We start from the raw sequence: 15257 nt of genomic DNA, 5'->3' as shown, positions 1-15257 counted from the left end.
ACTTGATTACCAGTCTCATCATGGGGAATACTATACCCAGCTGCCCAGCCACTCACCCAGGCCCAGCCAGGTTGACACACAAACTGAACCACCACACTGGGCATCTCTCCTGGAGTCTTTCCCTGAATAGTGCTCCATCCCCCTGTAAGGATGGAGGTCTCTAGAGGCTCCTCCTGCCAGGAAGTGCAGCACGGTGGTTCATGGCCTGCTCTTAAATGCAACAGGCCCAGAGGCAGGAGCGTGCCTCTGCCGAGCACCTCTGTGCACCAGGAGTTAGATGCCGAGTCAGGCTCTTTGTGCGGATGTCATCATTCATTGTTACCACACCCGGAGAGGTTGGGACTCACATTCCTGTTTTTACAGAAGGGAATACTGAGGTGCAGAGGGTGCAGGGACCAGCTGAGCTTGTAACTGGGATGAGGTGGGGCAGGGTTGGGGCTCAGGCCTGTCTGTCTCCAAAGCCCCAGCTCTTTTTCCTGAGCCAAACTCTCTGGGGCTGCTGGGGGAGCGAGGAGGTGTTGGGAGACTCTCGAAATGGATGATGCCTTTGCAGATGGGGTTCATGGTAGTGACACAGGGAGTGGGGCAATTCTGGGACAGGCCTCAGTGGAATCTGCAGGGAGGGACAGGACCTGGAAGCCCCTTAGAGTAGTTGGCACATCGCCTGCTTTTTGTCCCTGGTTCCTGGGATGCTGAGGGTGTGGGAGCCAAGGTCCAGAGCTACCCCTAGGGTTGGGGCCTGCACTTGGGTTCTTCCTGTTGCTAGAGCTTTCCAGAGGCCCAGTCCCCGGAGGCCTATGCGGGAGGAGGGGGAAGTGCCTGGTGCCACCGGTGCAGCAGGCCACGCTGCTCCCCGAGTGCCCCCTGATGGGCCCTGGGCCCACGTGTCTCCCGCAGATGGCCCGCATGCTGTTGAAGCGGGGCTGCGACGTGAACAGCACCAGCTCGGCAGGGAACACAGCCCTACACGTGGCTGTGATGCGCAACCGCTTCGAGTGTGTCATGGTGTTGCTGACCTACGGGGCCAAAGCCAATGCCCGTGGGGAACACGGCAACACCCCGCTGCACCTGGCCATGTCGGTGAGCCCACGCCCTGTGTCTCGTGCACCGGCCCTGTGCTCCCTTCCTGCAGTGGGGGGGCAGGGAGGAGCTCCCCTTCTATAGTGCCCCTCCTCCTTTCCTGGGCTGCTTGGGATCATCTTGCCTTGTGAGGCTCCACTCAGAGCCTTCCTCTTCCTCCAGGAAGCCTTCCATGTCCCCTCCTGTGCCCTCTCAGCCCCAAATAACATCTCCTTCCTCTGAGCCCCGTTACCTTTAACTCCTGTGCCCCCCCCTCATTTGGCACTTGCCTGGTGGGAAGGAAAAAGTACAGCTCTGGCTGCCTGTGGCCTTGGGCAAGCATGTCACCTATGTAAGTCTTAGTTTCCTTATCTAGAGGACAGAGGTATCAGTATGTACCTGGCAGGGTTGTTGGGAGGATTACATGGTAGGCACTTGACAAGGCTGTGAGGACTGTCCACGTGACACCCGTAAAGTACCTGGCACAGGGCAGGCGTCCTACAAATGCCAGTCCCCTTTCTGGAATCCAGCCATCTGGCAGACTGTAAGCTCTCTGAAGGCAGGACCTGCTCACACATCTCAGTAACCCGTGGGAGGGTTTTGTCAAGTTTTTTGGTTTATTTCAGAACATCTCTCCAGCCCTTAAAACTTCTGAAGTCTTGCTGGGGGGTTATAGCACACACGTATTATATGTGAGGGTAAAAAACAACCAGCTGCCAGCTAGCTGACTCTGACCCCTGGTGCTGGCATGGGTGTCTGAGCAGAGCTGTACGCCATAGGGTTTCAACAGCTGAGTTTTTGGAAGTAGATTACCAGGTCTTTCTTCCAAGGCACCTCTGGGGAAACTGGAGCCTGCAACTTTTCAGTAGCAGCTGAGCACGTTACCTGTTTACACCACCTTTACTGTGTAAGAGACAGTGTGTGCATGTATGCTGTTAGCAATACCGGCTGCATGTGAGCTGTTTAAAATGTCTCAGGGTGACAATGGGAGAGACTCTGGAACTCCACAAGAAGTAGACTTGGGACAAATTCACAGATGTTCTGTTTTATACAAAAGGTCATAACGACAGAAGAGACGTTGTTGCCGAGGAAGCTGAAACTAGAAATAAACCCATGGCCATTTTTAGCCCTGAATGGGCCTTAGATTATCTAGTTGATCGGTCCTCAGTGCCTTGGTCCATTTAGTCCCTTAAGACTCTGCTAAATTACTGGGGATCCCTCAGAATTTTTGTTTATGTGGAATTCTGTCTATATTTATCATGTGAGAAATTTTAGAAACATGTATGAATTCATTTGAAAGTAATAAACCAAAGACATGATAACGTTAAAAATATAACTTTATTTTCCCAATCCAAAAAAAAGAAAAAATTAAATGAGAAGAGTGGCATTGTCTGGCACTGCAAATCTTCTTAAAGCTGGTTTCACTACAGACCTGGGGAATCTCCTATCTTCCACATTTAGCACCTTGCAGTATATTCTTTGGTTGAATATGAAGCAAGTGTGTGCTCATGTGGATGTGTTGGGAAGAGAGGAGTGTTTTAATAGCCTTTTCACATCACTGTGACCGTTGTTTGAGACCGCACCGAACCTTGGCAGGTAGTCTGGAAAGTTGGTTACCTTTGAACTCTGACCCCAGCCCGGTGACTCAGGTGCTTTGGGACATTAAGTCCACGTCATGTGTGCTCCTTGCGTGGATCTTCTGCCCTCGCATGACCTTGTACCATCTTGGAAAATAACGGTTTTCTGATTTTACACAACTTCTAAATGTCAACCCATTTTTTTTGTAAACCCAAAACCAAACCAGTTGCCATCCAGCTGGACTCACATTCATAGCAGCGCTCGTGTGGCTCAGAGTCGAACTGTGCTCCACAGTTGGCCTGGCTGTGGTCTTCAGAAGCACACTGCAGGCCTCTCTTCAGAGGTGCCTCTGGGTTTGAAGCACCAACCTTTCAGTTAGTAGCCAAGCGCTTAACCGTCTGTGCCACCCCGAAAGTCCTCATCTTATTGTACAGTGTAAGAAACTCTCACATTTGTCACTATTACCACCGATCTCATCAGAAACGTTTTTGAATACCAGGATGCTTTCAAGCCCAGGGTGGCATGCAGAAATTTGCTGAAATTCTAATTTTTGCTGGAAAACTTGACTTTCATCATTGGCAGAAATTACTATTAGTTGTTATTCTTAATGTGAGAGACTCCCTGAGTTCATTTCTGAGAATAATGGTAGTGTCTGTCAGTTAGTCATTCAAGTGAAAACAATGCTCCGTGATAAAAAGGCAGTTCGTTGATCTCACAGCTCAAACAGCAGTATGAGTCCCTGTCCTCAAGACAGCCGCCCTGCCTTGATGCACTGCAGAAATGCTGCTTTATGCCATTTTATGGCACAGAATAATAAAAAGATATTTGTATGTGGTACTGTGGTTAAAGCACTCAGCTGCTAACCGAAAGATCGGCTGTTCGAACCCACCAGCCGTTCCATGGGAGAAAGGTGTGGCAGCCTGCTTCTGTAAAGATTTACAGCCTTGGAAACCATATGGGGCAGTTGTACTCTGTCCTGTAGGGTCTATATGAGTCAGAATGGACTAGACAGCAGTGGGTTTGGGTCATTAAGACATTCTGGTTTTGGTTTTAAATGTATCCTTAAGTGGTACTAGGGTTTTTGTTTGTTTGTTTGTTTTTCCCACTGTTAGTATATGTGCTGAACAAAACCATGATAAATACTAGCTTTGAAGCCACAGTCTTGATTTGTGGTAAGGTGTCAGCTTTTATCCACCACTTCTTTGCTTTATCAGTGTAAGTACCAGTGCAGTACACAAGACTAATGACATCTTGGTATTTTTATGAAAATAATCTTGGCCTCACAGACCCTCTGGAAGTACCTCAGCCTCCCAGGGGCCCAGGGCCCTCACTTTGAGAATGCTGGAGCAGTTCTGGTTACCATGCCTGTCACGTGCATGCTGTCCTCACGGTGTCTTGTCATGAACCACCTTGACAGTTATGTGCTTGATAATTTCCTTCAGTTGCCTTATTTTCAAACACACTGAAATAGGTTTTGAAGGAAGTATTATCATCACCACCTGCAGTGGGAAACCAGTGCCATAAATCAGAGGTAACCAAGAAGTAAACGTGTAGTGAATGATTAAGGTAAGAGGCCCCAGGTGGCACGAGTGGTTAAGCGCTGGGCTGCTGCCTAAAGGTTGGCTGTTCAAACCCACTTAGAGGTGCTGCGGAGGACAGGCCTGGCAGTCTGCTTCTGAAAGGATACCCAGTGGAGTGGTCATAGCTCTGCACACGGGCTCACCATCAGTCAGTTAACGTAACGGCAACGAACAACAGTGATGAGAGGACTCTTACTTGTCTGTGCCTGTAGAAGTCCTAAGGGCACCTGAAGAACTGTTTGGAAAACCCCAGTCTAGACACACCCTTCATTCTGTAGGCAAGGAAGTGGGGCCCAAGAGAAGGGAGGTGACAAGACTAGAGCTGAGGTCCCCAGGTGGCCACACCATTGGTTTGTCCTGCCCCAGCCCAGCCTCCGAGTGTTTAAATGTGGAGAAGAGCTGGGTTGAGGGCTGCCAACAGTGCCTGGCTACCCTGTTCGGAGTGGCATTCTGGAAGGGCAGGGGAGCCTTCCGTTCCTCGCTCCCCCTCTCCCTGCTACTCCTGGAAGCCATCAGCAGCTACCCTTTCAGTGTCTCTGTGGCCCCTGGGGTGGGGTCAGAGAGGCATTGCTTCCTGCGAGTGGGAGCTGGCGAGGCTGGGCTGGGGGTGCGGTGCGGTTTCTGCCTGGGCTCCTGGGCCCTCTCTCTGGATACTTTTGAGTCTGTTTGTCAGAGCTTCAGATGCAGACTCTGGAACACCAGGTCAGCTGGGTTTGCAGTAAAAAGGGCTTCAGCGTCCCTTGCTGGGTAGGGTGGAGACGGCCAGGGGTCCTTTCTCTTCACTTCCCTGAGCCATGTTGCATTTTCCTCATTTTGTTCCCAACAGAAAGACAATGTGGAGATGATTAAGGCCCTCATTGTCTTTGGAGCAGAGGTGGACACCCCAAACAACCTTGGGGAGACTCCTGCATTCATTGCCTCCAGGATCAGCAAACGTATGTGCTCTGCACTGGGACTGAATTGGGTGAGGGCGGGGGTGGGGTGCAGGGACGGGAGGAGGGGAGGCCTAGCGTCAGGTGCCAGAGTGTCAGCCTCATCCCCACCTGCTGCGGCCTGCACTGAGCGAGCGGCTGGGAGCGCCTGGAAGGCTCATGGGGGAGCTTCCTTCTCCCAGGAGCAGTAGAGGAAGTTCACCAAGGGGCCTGCCAAGCCTTGTCTTCCTTTGTGCAGTCCCTTGTCTCCGCTCAGGGTGCCTGGACTCCCAGCCGGTCTGGGGCGGGGCAGGCAGCAACAGCACCCTGTGCTCCACCTGGGAGACTCACGGGAGGGGCCACGGGCAAGTCCAGCCATGGGGTGGGCGCCTGTGCTGCACTGCCCGGCCTGCGTGCATGCAGCTCGTGCGTATCTGCATGGACTTGGCTCCTTTGCATGCCCATGTGTACACAGCTCGTGTGCATGTGCTGTTTGCTCACACAGTGAGCCTTGGCTTCAGAGCAAGAAAAAGCAGATCCCCTCACCAGGAGACTGGCAGCCTCCCATGGGGCTTTAGGGAGCTGTGGAATTCCTGTGGATGCTCCCTCTCGTGTGGGTGTGGCATCCTTCCAGTTACCCCATCTGTTAAATAGGGGTGAACACCCACCAGCTGACCAGTAAGCCTCTCTAGAACTCTGAAAGGGACTGTCCACTCAGCAACCTTGAGAAGTGTTCAACGCTTCTCAAGTGTTCAACACTTGGAGGAGCGCATGCTATCTCGGCCAGAGGAGATGGGCAAAAGGGGCTTTTCTCAAATAACCGGCCAGGACGAGACTGACCCCTTTTCCATATTCCATGGTGGCCCTAGCCCTTCCCTGGCCCCAGGAGGCTGCTCGGGATGTGACACATGAGGGTCTGCATACTCCGTCAGGACGGGGTCAGGGTTTTAGGGCCCCCGGGTCCCTACGTGCCTGGGTGACCTGGTAAATGGGAGAGGGGACCGTGTGTAGAAAGGAAGGGTCACTCACATGCATGTGGACATCATTTCTGACCCTGTGCGATCTCCCCCACCCCCCAAAACCATGACAAGTTGTCACCAGGAAGATGCTTTTAGCTCTGCTGAGAACCATAGGGGCTGACTACAGCTTCCCACTCATCCCAGGGGTCTGCGTGGAGCAGGGCCCCACAGCATCGCAGCACCCCATCTTCTCCCTGGAAAGAGCTCAGCCCCCGTCAGTCAGCCTAAGCAACCTAGGTAGGCCACTCTACCTCCCTCCTCCTCCTCTCTGCCTGGCTCTCAGGCCCTGGGCTCCCAGCAGCATCAACTGGAAAGAATGGGGTGAAGGTGTGCAGGGAGGATGGGGTGGAACTTGTCAGCCTTGTAGGGCAGCCAGCCACCAGAGGTCTGCAGTGTCCATTGCCCCCAACACCCTGAACTTGGGTCTCAGGTCAGGGCATTCTCTGCGGCACCCCTGAGCAAATGCCCTCAAGGTTTCTCCCTGCCCTCGGGAGCTCAGTGTGGGCCATGAGGGGTGCAGCTTGGGGTCCAGAGCATGTGGCCCTCTTGCTTGAACGGCGTGTGGGTTCTGACACACTGTGTGGTCTGTTGACCTGAGGCCTGAGTGCCCGCTTGCTGGCCACTGGATGGCTGGCACAGGCTCTCAGCAGCATCTGCCCTGATGCCCCCTTTGCTGCCCAGGGAGACAGCCCCGAGGAGACAGCCCCCTTTCCTGCTGTTGCTGTGGGCTGGCTCCCCCCAGTGGCCCCGCTCCGTGTCAGGTCCCTTGAATGGGGCAGTCAGGAACCAATCCTCAGGAAGCAAGGCTTTCTGTTATTGCTGGGGAGGCAGACACCAGCATCCCTGTCAGGATAGCCCAACGCAGTCTGGAGCTAGTCCTCCTGGTCCACCCTGGGCTCCCCCAGCCCAGCCCCCTAGGAACTGCCTCCACCATCTCCCGTTTTTATCTCACTTACAGGCCAGCAGCCACCCACCCATGTCAGGCTGGATGGTGGGCCTGGGCGTGGCGTCTGGTGGGTAACGCCCTGGGCAGAGCAGCCTCAGGGCCCTGGGTTAGCTGTTGGCCTTCTTCCCGCTGTTCCTCTTTCTCAGCTGCATCCCAGACACGAGCACCCCCCCAGCATCCTCCCCAGCTGTCAGTGCTACACGCCGAGCCCCGGCCTGTCTCCCCGCTGCTCCAGCCACTGCCCTGGGAAGGGGGAGCTCACTGCTTTGCTGCTTCTAGACTCTGCACTCACTGCAGAGAGGGCCTGCTAATGTCAGAATCAGTAGCACCGCCGCACCAGGCACCTGAGGGCTGGGCTGCTTGTCAGGAGGGGTGGGCCAAATGAAGTGGGTGTGGGGCTACTGGCTGGGGCGGCGGGCAGGGCACGGGAACTGGGCAGAGTGGATGGGTGGATCCAATCTGGGACACCTGGGATCAGGATGAGGGGTGTCTGAAGAGTAGTTAGCGTCCCCCTCTTCATTCATGAAGTTAAACTCTGAGGAGTGTCTTGACCCTGCCCTGTGGCTGAATGACCTTGGACAAGTCCTGTAGTCTCTTGACATCTCAGCTGTAAATTGAGAGAATGATTCTTACCCTGCGCAGGATCGGCTCGGATGTGTGAGGAACATGTGAATTGTGAACATGGAACACGTGGGCTGGGTTTGCTTCCAGTTCAGAAGGAAGACTTTGAGAGGAATCCTGGGAGCTCATTGGGCAGGGTGGAGGCCCCTCCCAGAGCAGTGCGTTTCCCATGGGGCTGCAGCTCTCTGTTCCCAAAGAGCCTTCACTGGCCAGTGGGGTGGGGGGCATAGCCCCGCATTGGCTGGTGGGCTGGCGGGGTCGGGGCCCCAGCCCAGCACTGCCTGCCCTGTGCTCCGCAGAGCTGCAAGACCTCACGCACATCTCCCGGGGCCGGAAGCCCACCTTCATCCTGAGCTCCCTGCGGGACGAGAAGCGCAGGTAGGTGGGACAAGGGATGGGTGCCCCACCATGGGTCTGGGGCTTCCTCCAGCCCTCTCCACAGCCTGTGAGGTCACACACCCCCTCTGTGGTTCCCAGCGTGAGTCATAAGGTGCATGGTCTGCCCTTTCACCAGTGACCGGGCAGCTCAGGTGGTGAATCCGTGGTGGGCTGGTACAGCTCTGGCCAGGTCTGGCTGCAGTCTTGTTGTGGTCTGGGGAGGGGGTGAGGGCCAGTCCCCTTTCGGGGGGATGTTAATACTGCTGCAAGCCTACACCTGCCTCCCCTGACCCCAACCTCCTTCCTCGGCCTACACCCCCATGGAACTAGTGGGGTGGCCTGGCTTCCCAAGCCCCTGCTTTACCCCCCCACAGGCCCATCCCAGGGGGCGGGTGTGGGTTAAAGGCACAAACAGAGAAGCCCAAGGCCCTGACCTTGAGGCCCAGTCCCTGGCTCTCAGAGTTGTGCCAGCTGGCCCGGCAGGTCACCTGGACCTGCCTCCTTTCATGAACAGTGTGTATGTTCTCCATATTGTACCACCCTGTGCTCCTAGCAGCCTTCCTAGGATGCACAACCTGAGGTCCCAAGAGGTTAGGTGACCTGCTTGAGGTTACACAGAGTGAGCGTCAGGCGCAGACTCACACCCACGTCTTCTGAACTCACACCCTTCCCACTTGGCAGACCCCATCCTGGCTTAGACCCAGTGCCAGCCCTATAACCACATGCAGCCTCTGCTCTGGGGGGTGGGCACCCAGACCCTGTGGCCTTGCCCCTCATCACTGAAGAGTCCAGTTCCCCTGGGTGCACCCCATGTTTTTCTCATACCACAGTATTGTATATGCCCTGGGGGTGCATCCGCCCCCATCAGCGTCTGTCGATCCATCGGCCCATCGGTCTCCTGGCTTCTGTGCCTAACACCCTTCTGTATCTCATGAGTGATTGGCCTCCTTAACATAACAAAGAAAACCCTGTACCCCAGTGTGATGGCATCCACAGTATAGGGCTTGGGACGACGCTATTGGGAGCACAGTTCAATTCAGCACAACTCCCCTGAGCCCCGAGTAGCATGTGAGCTCTGTGAGGGCGAGGCCTTGTCTACTGTTGCTGGTGTCTGCCAGGGCCCCATGCTCTCGGGGCCACTTGTTGAATGAGGGGACAATGTGAAGTGCTGCTGGCATCGTGGATGCATGGAAGCTCTAACAGGCCCCTCTCCTCTCCCTCACGGCCCCTGCAGCCACGACCGCCTGCTCTGCCTAGACGGAGGGGGTGTGAAGGGACTTGTCATCATCCAGCTCCTCATCGCCATCGAGAAGGCCTCGGGCATCGCCACCAAGGACCTCTTTGACTGGGTGGCCGGGACCAGCACGGGGGGCATCCTGGCCCTGGCCATTTTGCATGGTGAGGGCAGCCCCCCAAGTAGCGGGGCAGGGTAGGGTGGGGCAAGACCTGCCCTCAAAGAGCTTTCAGATCTTTGCATCAAAGAGCACGCGGTAGGGAAGGGCTATCAGCCAAGCCCTGCAGCGAGGAGAGTGGGGGCCTGAGGGGAATGGAAGGACCGGGAGGGAGGCTGCGGCTGGATGTCCCACTTCTGCCCCGGGGCCCAGAACTAGCCGCTGGGCTTTTCAGTGTCAGAAGCGTTTTTTTTTTTTTTTTTAAGTTGTGGTGACCACATCCACACCAAAACGTTTGCCAGTTCAACCGTTTGTGCACGTAAGAGTCGGTGACATTTACTACGTTTTCACGGTGTGCGACCACTGTCGGTGGTGGGATGGTGCTGTGGGCTGATCTCAGCCCACGGTGACCCCCGTGTGCAGCGTCCAACCGTTCACAGGGTTTTCGAGGCTGTGACCTGTCACAAGAGGTCGCCAGGCCTGTCTTCTGAGGTACTTCTGGGTGGGCTTGAACTCCCAACCTTGCTGCTAGTAGTCCAGTGCTTAACGGTTTGCATCTCCTCGGGACTCCATGCTGCCATTTTCACTATCTTTTTCCAAATTATTCCACCATCATTAACATAAACTCAGTGCCCAGTGAAGTATTTGTATCTCAGTTGCCTCAGCTCTCCTCCCCACACCCCAGCAGGGCAGGCACCCCAGGGCCTTGACCCCTGCTGGAAGCAAGGAAACCATCCCAGTAGCAGATGGGGTGGTAGCCTCGGCACAGAGGAGCCTCAAGTCCCAGAGTGTCCGAGGCCTGTCCCACCTGCTTCATTTTACCCATGCGTTGGGGAAATGATGACTAAAGGGGGTTGACCTAAAGTCACATTGCTCTCCAGTGGGCCTGCTCAGGAGAAACCCAGTTCCCAGACTCTCTGCCCAGAACTTGCCCAAGGCCGCAGGCTGCTTCCACTCTGGTTTACAAAAGCTGGGTGGACACTGTGCTGACCGTACAGAGTTCTGGGTAAGACAGGTTTTGCCTCAAGTGGGATCTCCTTCATGGCATTTGAGCTGCGTGATTGAGTGTGAGGGTGGCCCAGCCACTACCCAGGCAGGAATTACCCTTGACTTCAGCTCCCCTGCCTAATGGGTCCGCCGGTGCTGCCTGGACTTCAGGCTCTCCAAGGAGCCTGCCAAGGCTGCATCCTGGTTGTCATTGCCCAGAAAGCACCAGAGAGGGCTCTCTGGGGGCATCAGGGTGCTGTGGGCCAGGCCCGTGCTAGGTGCTGGGGTGCAGAGCTGAGTCAGGGGGCCCTGGTTGGGTGGGGGAGACAGACATGCTCTGGGTGTTTCCTGGGCAGCGTGGGGAGCGCCCCGGCCAGTAGTCCAGGGCACTGCAGATGTGTGGGGCACAGCCAGCCCAGGAGGCTGTGGAGAGCAGCATCCCCAGGGGCTCTGGGAAGAGGGGGTCACAGTCTGCAAGTCACAGGAGACTATGGTCTACAACGCTTTGCTGACAGCATTTCACTTCGTTTTGATGATTCTCAGCGCTGCCCTGTGAGGTGAGAATCATATTCCCCTTACAGCTGGGGAAACTAGGACCCGAGAGGACCATGTCTCGGTCTGTACACCCAGCGCTCTCCCCACTATGCTGGCGGGATGGCACCTCCTGCAGACTCGGTCCTCCCCAGGCCTCGGTCGCCCCCCGTGTGCTCATCATTCCTGCCTTCTCGGAGAGAAGAGCTGGTTCAGACCCGTGCCTCCAGCCCTCAGGGGGCAGTGTGGGCAGAGATTCCCGCCCCTCCTCAGGAAAGGGTCACTTCCTTCCTCAGGGGACATCTCTTCCCCCATCCACAGTTGTCTTCAGACTCCAAGGAGCTCCTTTCCCATGGGCAGGAGCCCCCTTCCCGGCCCTTTCCAGCCCTGAAGTTCTCCCAGCCGCTTCCATCATGCACGCCTCGGGCTAGGCCCCCTCTACCTCCCAGGGCAGCAGCCAGCCTCTCCTGCCTGTGAGGGGACCTTGCCGCTTCATAACCCCACCTGTTTGACCCTGTCTGTGCCCCTAGAGAAAACGGAGCTGTTAACTTCTCTTCCAGGACAGACAGGGAGGGATGTGGTATGTGTGTATGTGGATGTGTGTATGTGGTCTGGAGTTTACACAATTCAGGGCCCCCTTTTTTAAGGAAAGGGATGCAAACTGAGACAATACATTGCTGGATGGGAGCAGAGTTTCTGGTTCAGAAATAGGGCTGATGGTTGCTGCCATCATTGTAAATGTAGTCACTGCTCCTGCTTTGGGTGGTTAAAATGGCAGATTCCAGTCTGTATATTCCACCCCACAGAGGGATAAGCACAGGGCCTTGAGGGCTTGGGGGATTGCTGCCTGCATGGCAAGTTGCAAGGCAAGGCCCCGAAGCGCCTGGTACCCTGGCCCTCTGTCGGGTGTTGCTCCCCACGCTGACTCCTGTCTCCTAGGCAAGTCCATGGCCTACATGCGTGGCGTGTACTTTCGCATGAAGGACGAGGTGTTCCGCGGTTCGCGGCCCTACGAGTCGGGGCCTCTGGAGGAGTTTCTGAAGCGGGAGTTTGGGGAGCACACCAAGATGACAGACGTTAAGAAACCCAAGTAAGCCTTTGGCACCGGCCACCCTTGGCCTCAGCCCCCAAGTGTGTGCTGCATGCTGGGGGTCTGTTGGGGGTGCGAGGGAGGAAGGGAAGTCTGATTAAAGCTTGGGGGCAGGTGAGGGGCTTCCTCTGGAGAATACCACACCCTCAGCCCAGGAGGGAGCAAGGGCTCCCCGTACCTGGAGGTGGAGGGCAGGGGTGTGGCATTCATATGGGTACTGGATGCATGCTTAGGGGCGTGGCTGGTGGTCCTGGCCGTTGGCCTTGGTTCTTGCCCCCAGTCACCTGACGTCTGTCTTCCCCAGTTTGTGCGTGGGTCTGTGTCCGATCTCTCCTTTCTTATAATCGGTTAAGTTTAGGACACACTCTCCAGTGATAGGACCTCATGAACGACACAAAGACAGCCCTTCTGAACAGGGTTGCATCCTTAGCTATAGGGGTTGGGATTCCAACATAGATTTTAGGGGTTCGAAACCCAGTCCCTAACACCCTGGAAGCCTCTGCACCCGGGGGCACTACTGTGTGCATCGTGTAGCCTAAACTGAGGCTGGGTCCCGTTCTCTAGGCGACATACCCAGAAAGTGGAGTAACAGGTGATGCTATGACTACAGCAGGTCTCCTCACAGCTGTGGGGGATGGGCAGAGTGCAAAGAGCAAACAAGGTGGTTTGTTTGGAGGGAGAGAGCTCGTGTTTGCGTAGGAGAGGACCTGGAAGGTTCTGGACCTGGCCGTCCACTGACTTGTCACGTGTCCTGGGCACGTTCTCCACCTTCTCTGAATCTGAGCTGAGCTCAGTGCAGGAAAGGGCCAGCATGGGCTTTGTCATGGCTGGCCAGAGGGCATGCAATGTTAACGTTCATTGCAAGCAGGGAGAACCATTTTCCTCCATGATGAGATTGGGCCAGGTGACACTGAACGTGCCTTCTGGCTGTGACGTTTGGTGATTCTCCTGTGTGGTCGTGAACTTGTTCCTGTAAGCTCACGTCTAGTCTCGGCATCAGTGGTTCATGCCAACCAATACGTTGTTCCCTCTTGAGAATACAGGAGGTACACAGCTTAGAGCTCAGAGAGGCTGTGCATCGTAGTGGGGTGGCTGGGTGTTCCTGCCTGGGAGCCTCTGTCAGATCCAGAACCTTCCCTAAGCTCACAGTCCATGGGACTGGAGAGGGAGAAAAGCCCACAGAAGAGAGTTCACCTCATAGTATCCTCTCTACACTGGAACCTGCAGGGACAGAGGCCCAGAGCCTCCGCGTTTTCACCGAATGCTGACCACCAAGCTCAGCACCTTACAGTTTTCAGAAGACGTGCACATCTGTTGTCCCATCCACCCACCCAGCAGCCTGGAGTCATGTCCTTATTTTATGGTTGAAGTTGCTGAGCACGTTCTTCTTCACATAGTCCAGCTTCTCAGATTATTTGCTCAGCATACAGATTGAATAAGTATGGTGAGAGGATACAACCCTGACACACTCCCTTCTTGATTTTAAACCATGCGGTGTCCCCTTGTTGTGTTTGAACAACAGCCTCCTGGTCTATATACAGGTTCCTGATGAGTGTAATTAAGTGTTCTGGAATTCTCATTAGTCTCAATGTTATCCATAATTTGTTATGATCCACACAATCAAATGCTTTTGCATAGTCAATAAAATACAAGTAAACGTTTTTCTGGTATTCTTTGCTTTGAGCCAAGATCCATCTGACATCAGCTATGATATCGCTTGTTCCACGTCTTCTTCTGAATCCAGCTTGCATTTCTGAAAGTTCTCTTGTCAATATAGTATTGCAATCGTTTTTGAATTGTCTTCAGTAAGATCTTACTTGCGTGTGATATTAATGATACTGCTCAATAATTTCCACATTCTGTGGGATCACCTTTCTTTGGAATGGGTACAAATATGGATTTCTTCCAGTCAGTTGGCCAGGTAGCTATCATCCAAATCTCTTGGCATAGCCGAGTGAGTGCCTCCAGTGGGGCATCCGTTTGTTGAAACATCTCAATGATTATTCCATCAATTCCTGGAGCCTGATTTTTCGCCACTTCTGTCAATACCATTTTTTTTTTTTAATTTTATTGTGATTTGGGTGAAAGTTTACAGAGCAAATTCATCTTCCATACAGCAGTTCGCATACACTTTGTCTCATGACATTGACTACAATTTCCCACAATTCAACAGCTCTTCTCCCACTTCCTCCCCATAGGTACCTCTTCCCTGTGTCCTTCTCTCCCAGGCACTCCTGCCCCCTGAGCTCTCTCCCTGTGCATACACAGCCCTTCTATTCTCCCATGACTGATCTCTCCCGGGAGTGAATCTACCTAATGTAAATGTTCAGCTCATATGCCTGTCTTTTGTTTGGCTGGAAGCCACAGGAGTGGGTTTAATTCCAGACCTGAAGTGTAGCTAGGGGCCATAGTCTCAGGGGTTCCACCAGGCTCTGTCAGACCAGCAAACCTGGTCTTTTTTTTTTCATGATTTTGAATTTTGTTCCACACTGTTCTCCCATTCTATCCAGGATCTCCTATATAGATCCCCCTCCGAGTGGTTGACAGTGGTAGCTGGGCACCATCTAGTTCTTCTGGTACCATTGGTTCTTGATCATATGCCACCCCCTGAAATGGATGAATATCAGCCAGTTCTTTTTGTTACGGTGACTCTGTGTATTCCTTCCATCTTCTTTTGATGTTTCCTGCATCATTCAGTATTTTGTCCATAGAATCTTTCAGTATTTCAACTTCAGGCTTAAATTTTTTCCTCAGTTCTTTCAGCTTGAGAAATGCCAAGCATGCTCTTCCCTTTTGGTTTTGTAACTCCAGGTCTTTGTACATTTCCTTATTAAATGACTGTCTTCTTTGAAATTTTCATTTCAGCTCTTTCATCTTGTCATTTCTTCCATTCGCTTTAGCTACTCTCCATTCAAGGCTGAGTTTCAGAGTCTCTTCTTTCATAGATTTTGGTCTTTACTTTCTTTCATGTCTTTTTAATGACCTTTTGCTTTCTTCATTTATGATGTTCTTGATGTCACCCCACGGTTCGTCTGTTTTCCGGTCATTGGTGTTCAAATGCCTTTTTTCAAATCTGTTCTTCAGATGGTCTCTAAATTCAGGTGGGACATAATCAAGGTCATATTTTGGCTCTCATGTTGTTGTTGTTGTTAGGTGCCATTGAGTC

At 53.7% G+C, this 15257-nt stretch overlaps 1 protein-coding gene across 1 annotated transcript in view; it reads left to right on the top strand.

Annotated features, from left to right (window-relative positions):
- PLA2G6 (phospholipase A2 group VI) overlaps window positions 1-15257 on the top strand; it is an 80123-nt gene that overhangs the window by 33379 nt on the left and 31487 nt on the right. The window contains 7 exon segments of the mRNA XM_007941757.1: window positions 767-815; window positions 898-1080; window positions 5044-5152; window positions 6220-6384; window positions 8014-8092; window positions 9327-9490; window positions 11941-12091. Of these exon segments, the coding sequence (XP_007939948.1) occupies window positions 767-815; window positions 898-1080; window positions 5044-5152; window positions 6220-6384; window positions 8014-8092; window positions 9327-9490; window positions 11941-12091 (900 nt within the window).

This window comes from Orycteropus afer, unplaced genomic scaffold (assembly GCF_000298275.1).
Source record: "Orycteropus afer afer isolate SDZICR_OR568_19922 unplaced genomic scaffold, OryAfe1.0 scaffold00083, whole genome shotgun sequence".
Taxonomy (NCBI): domain Eukaryota; kingdom Metazoa; phylum Chordata; class Mammalia; order Tubulidentata; family Orycteropodidae; genus Orycteropus; species Orycteropus afer.
Note: the sequence above shows the minus strand (reverse complement) of the source record. Positions and strands in the feature narration are given on the sequence as shown.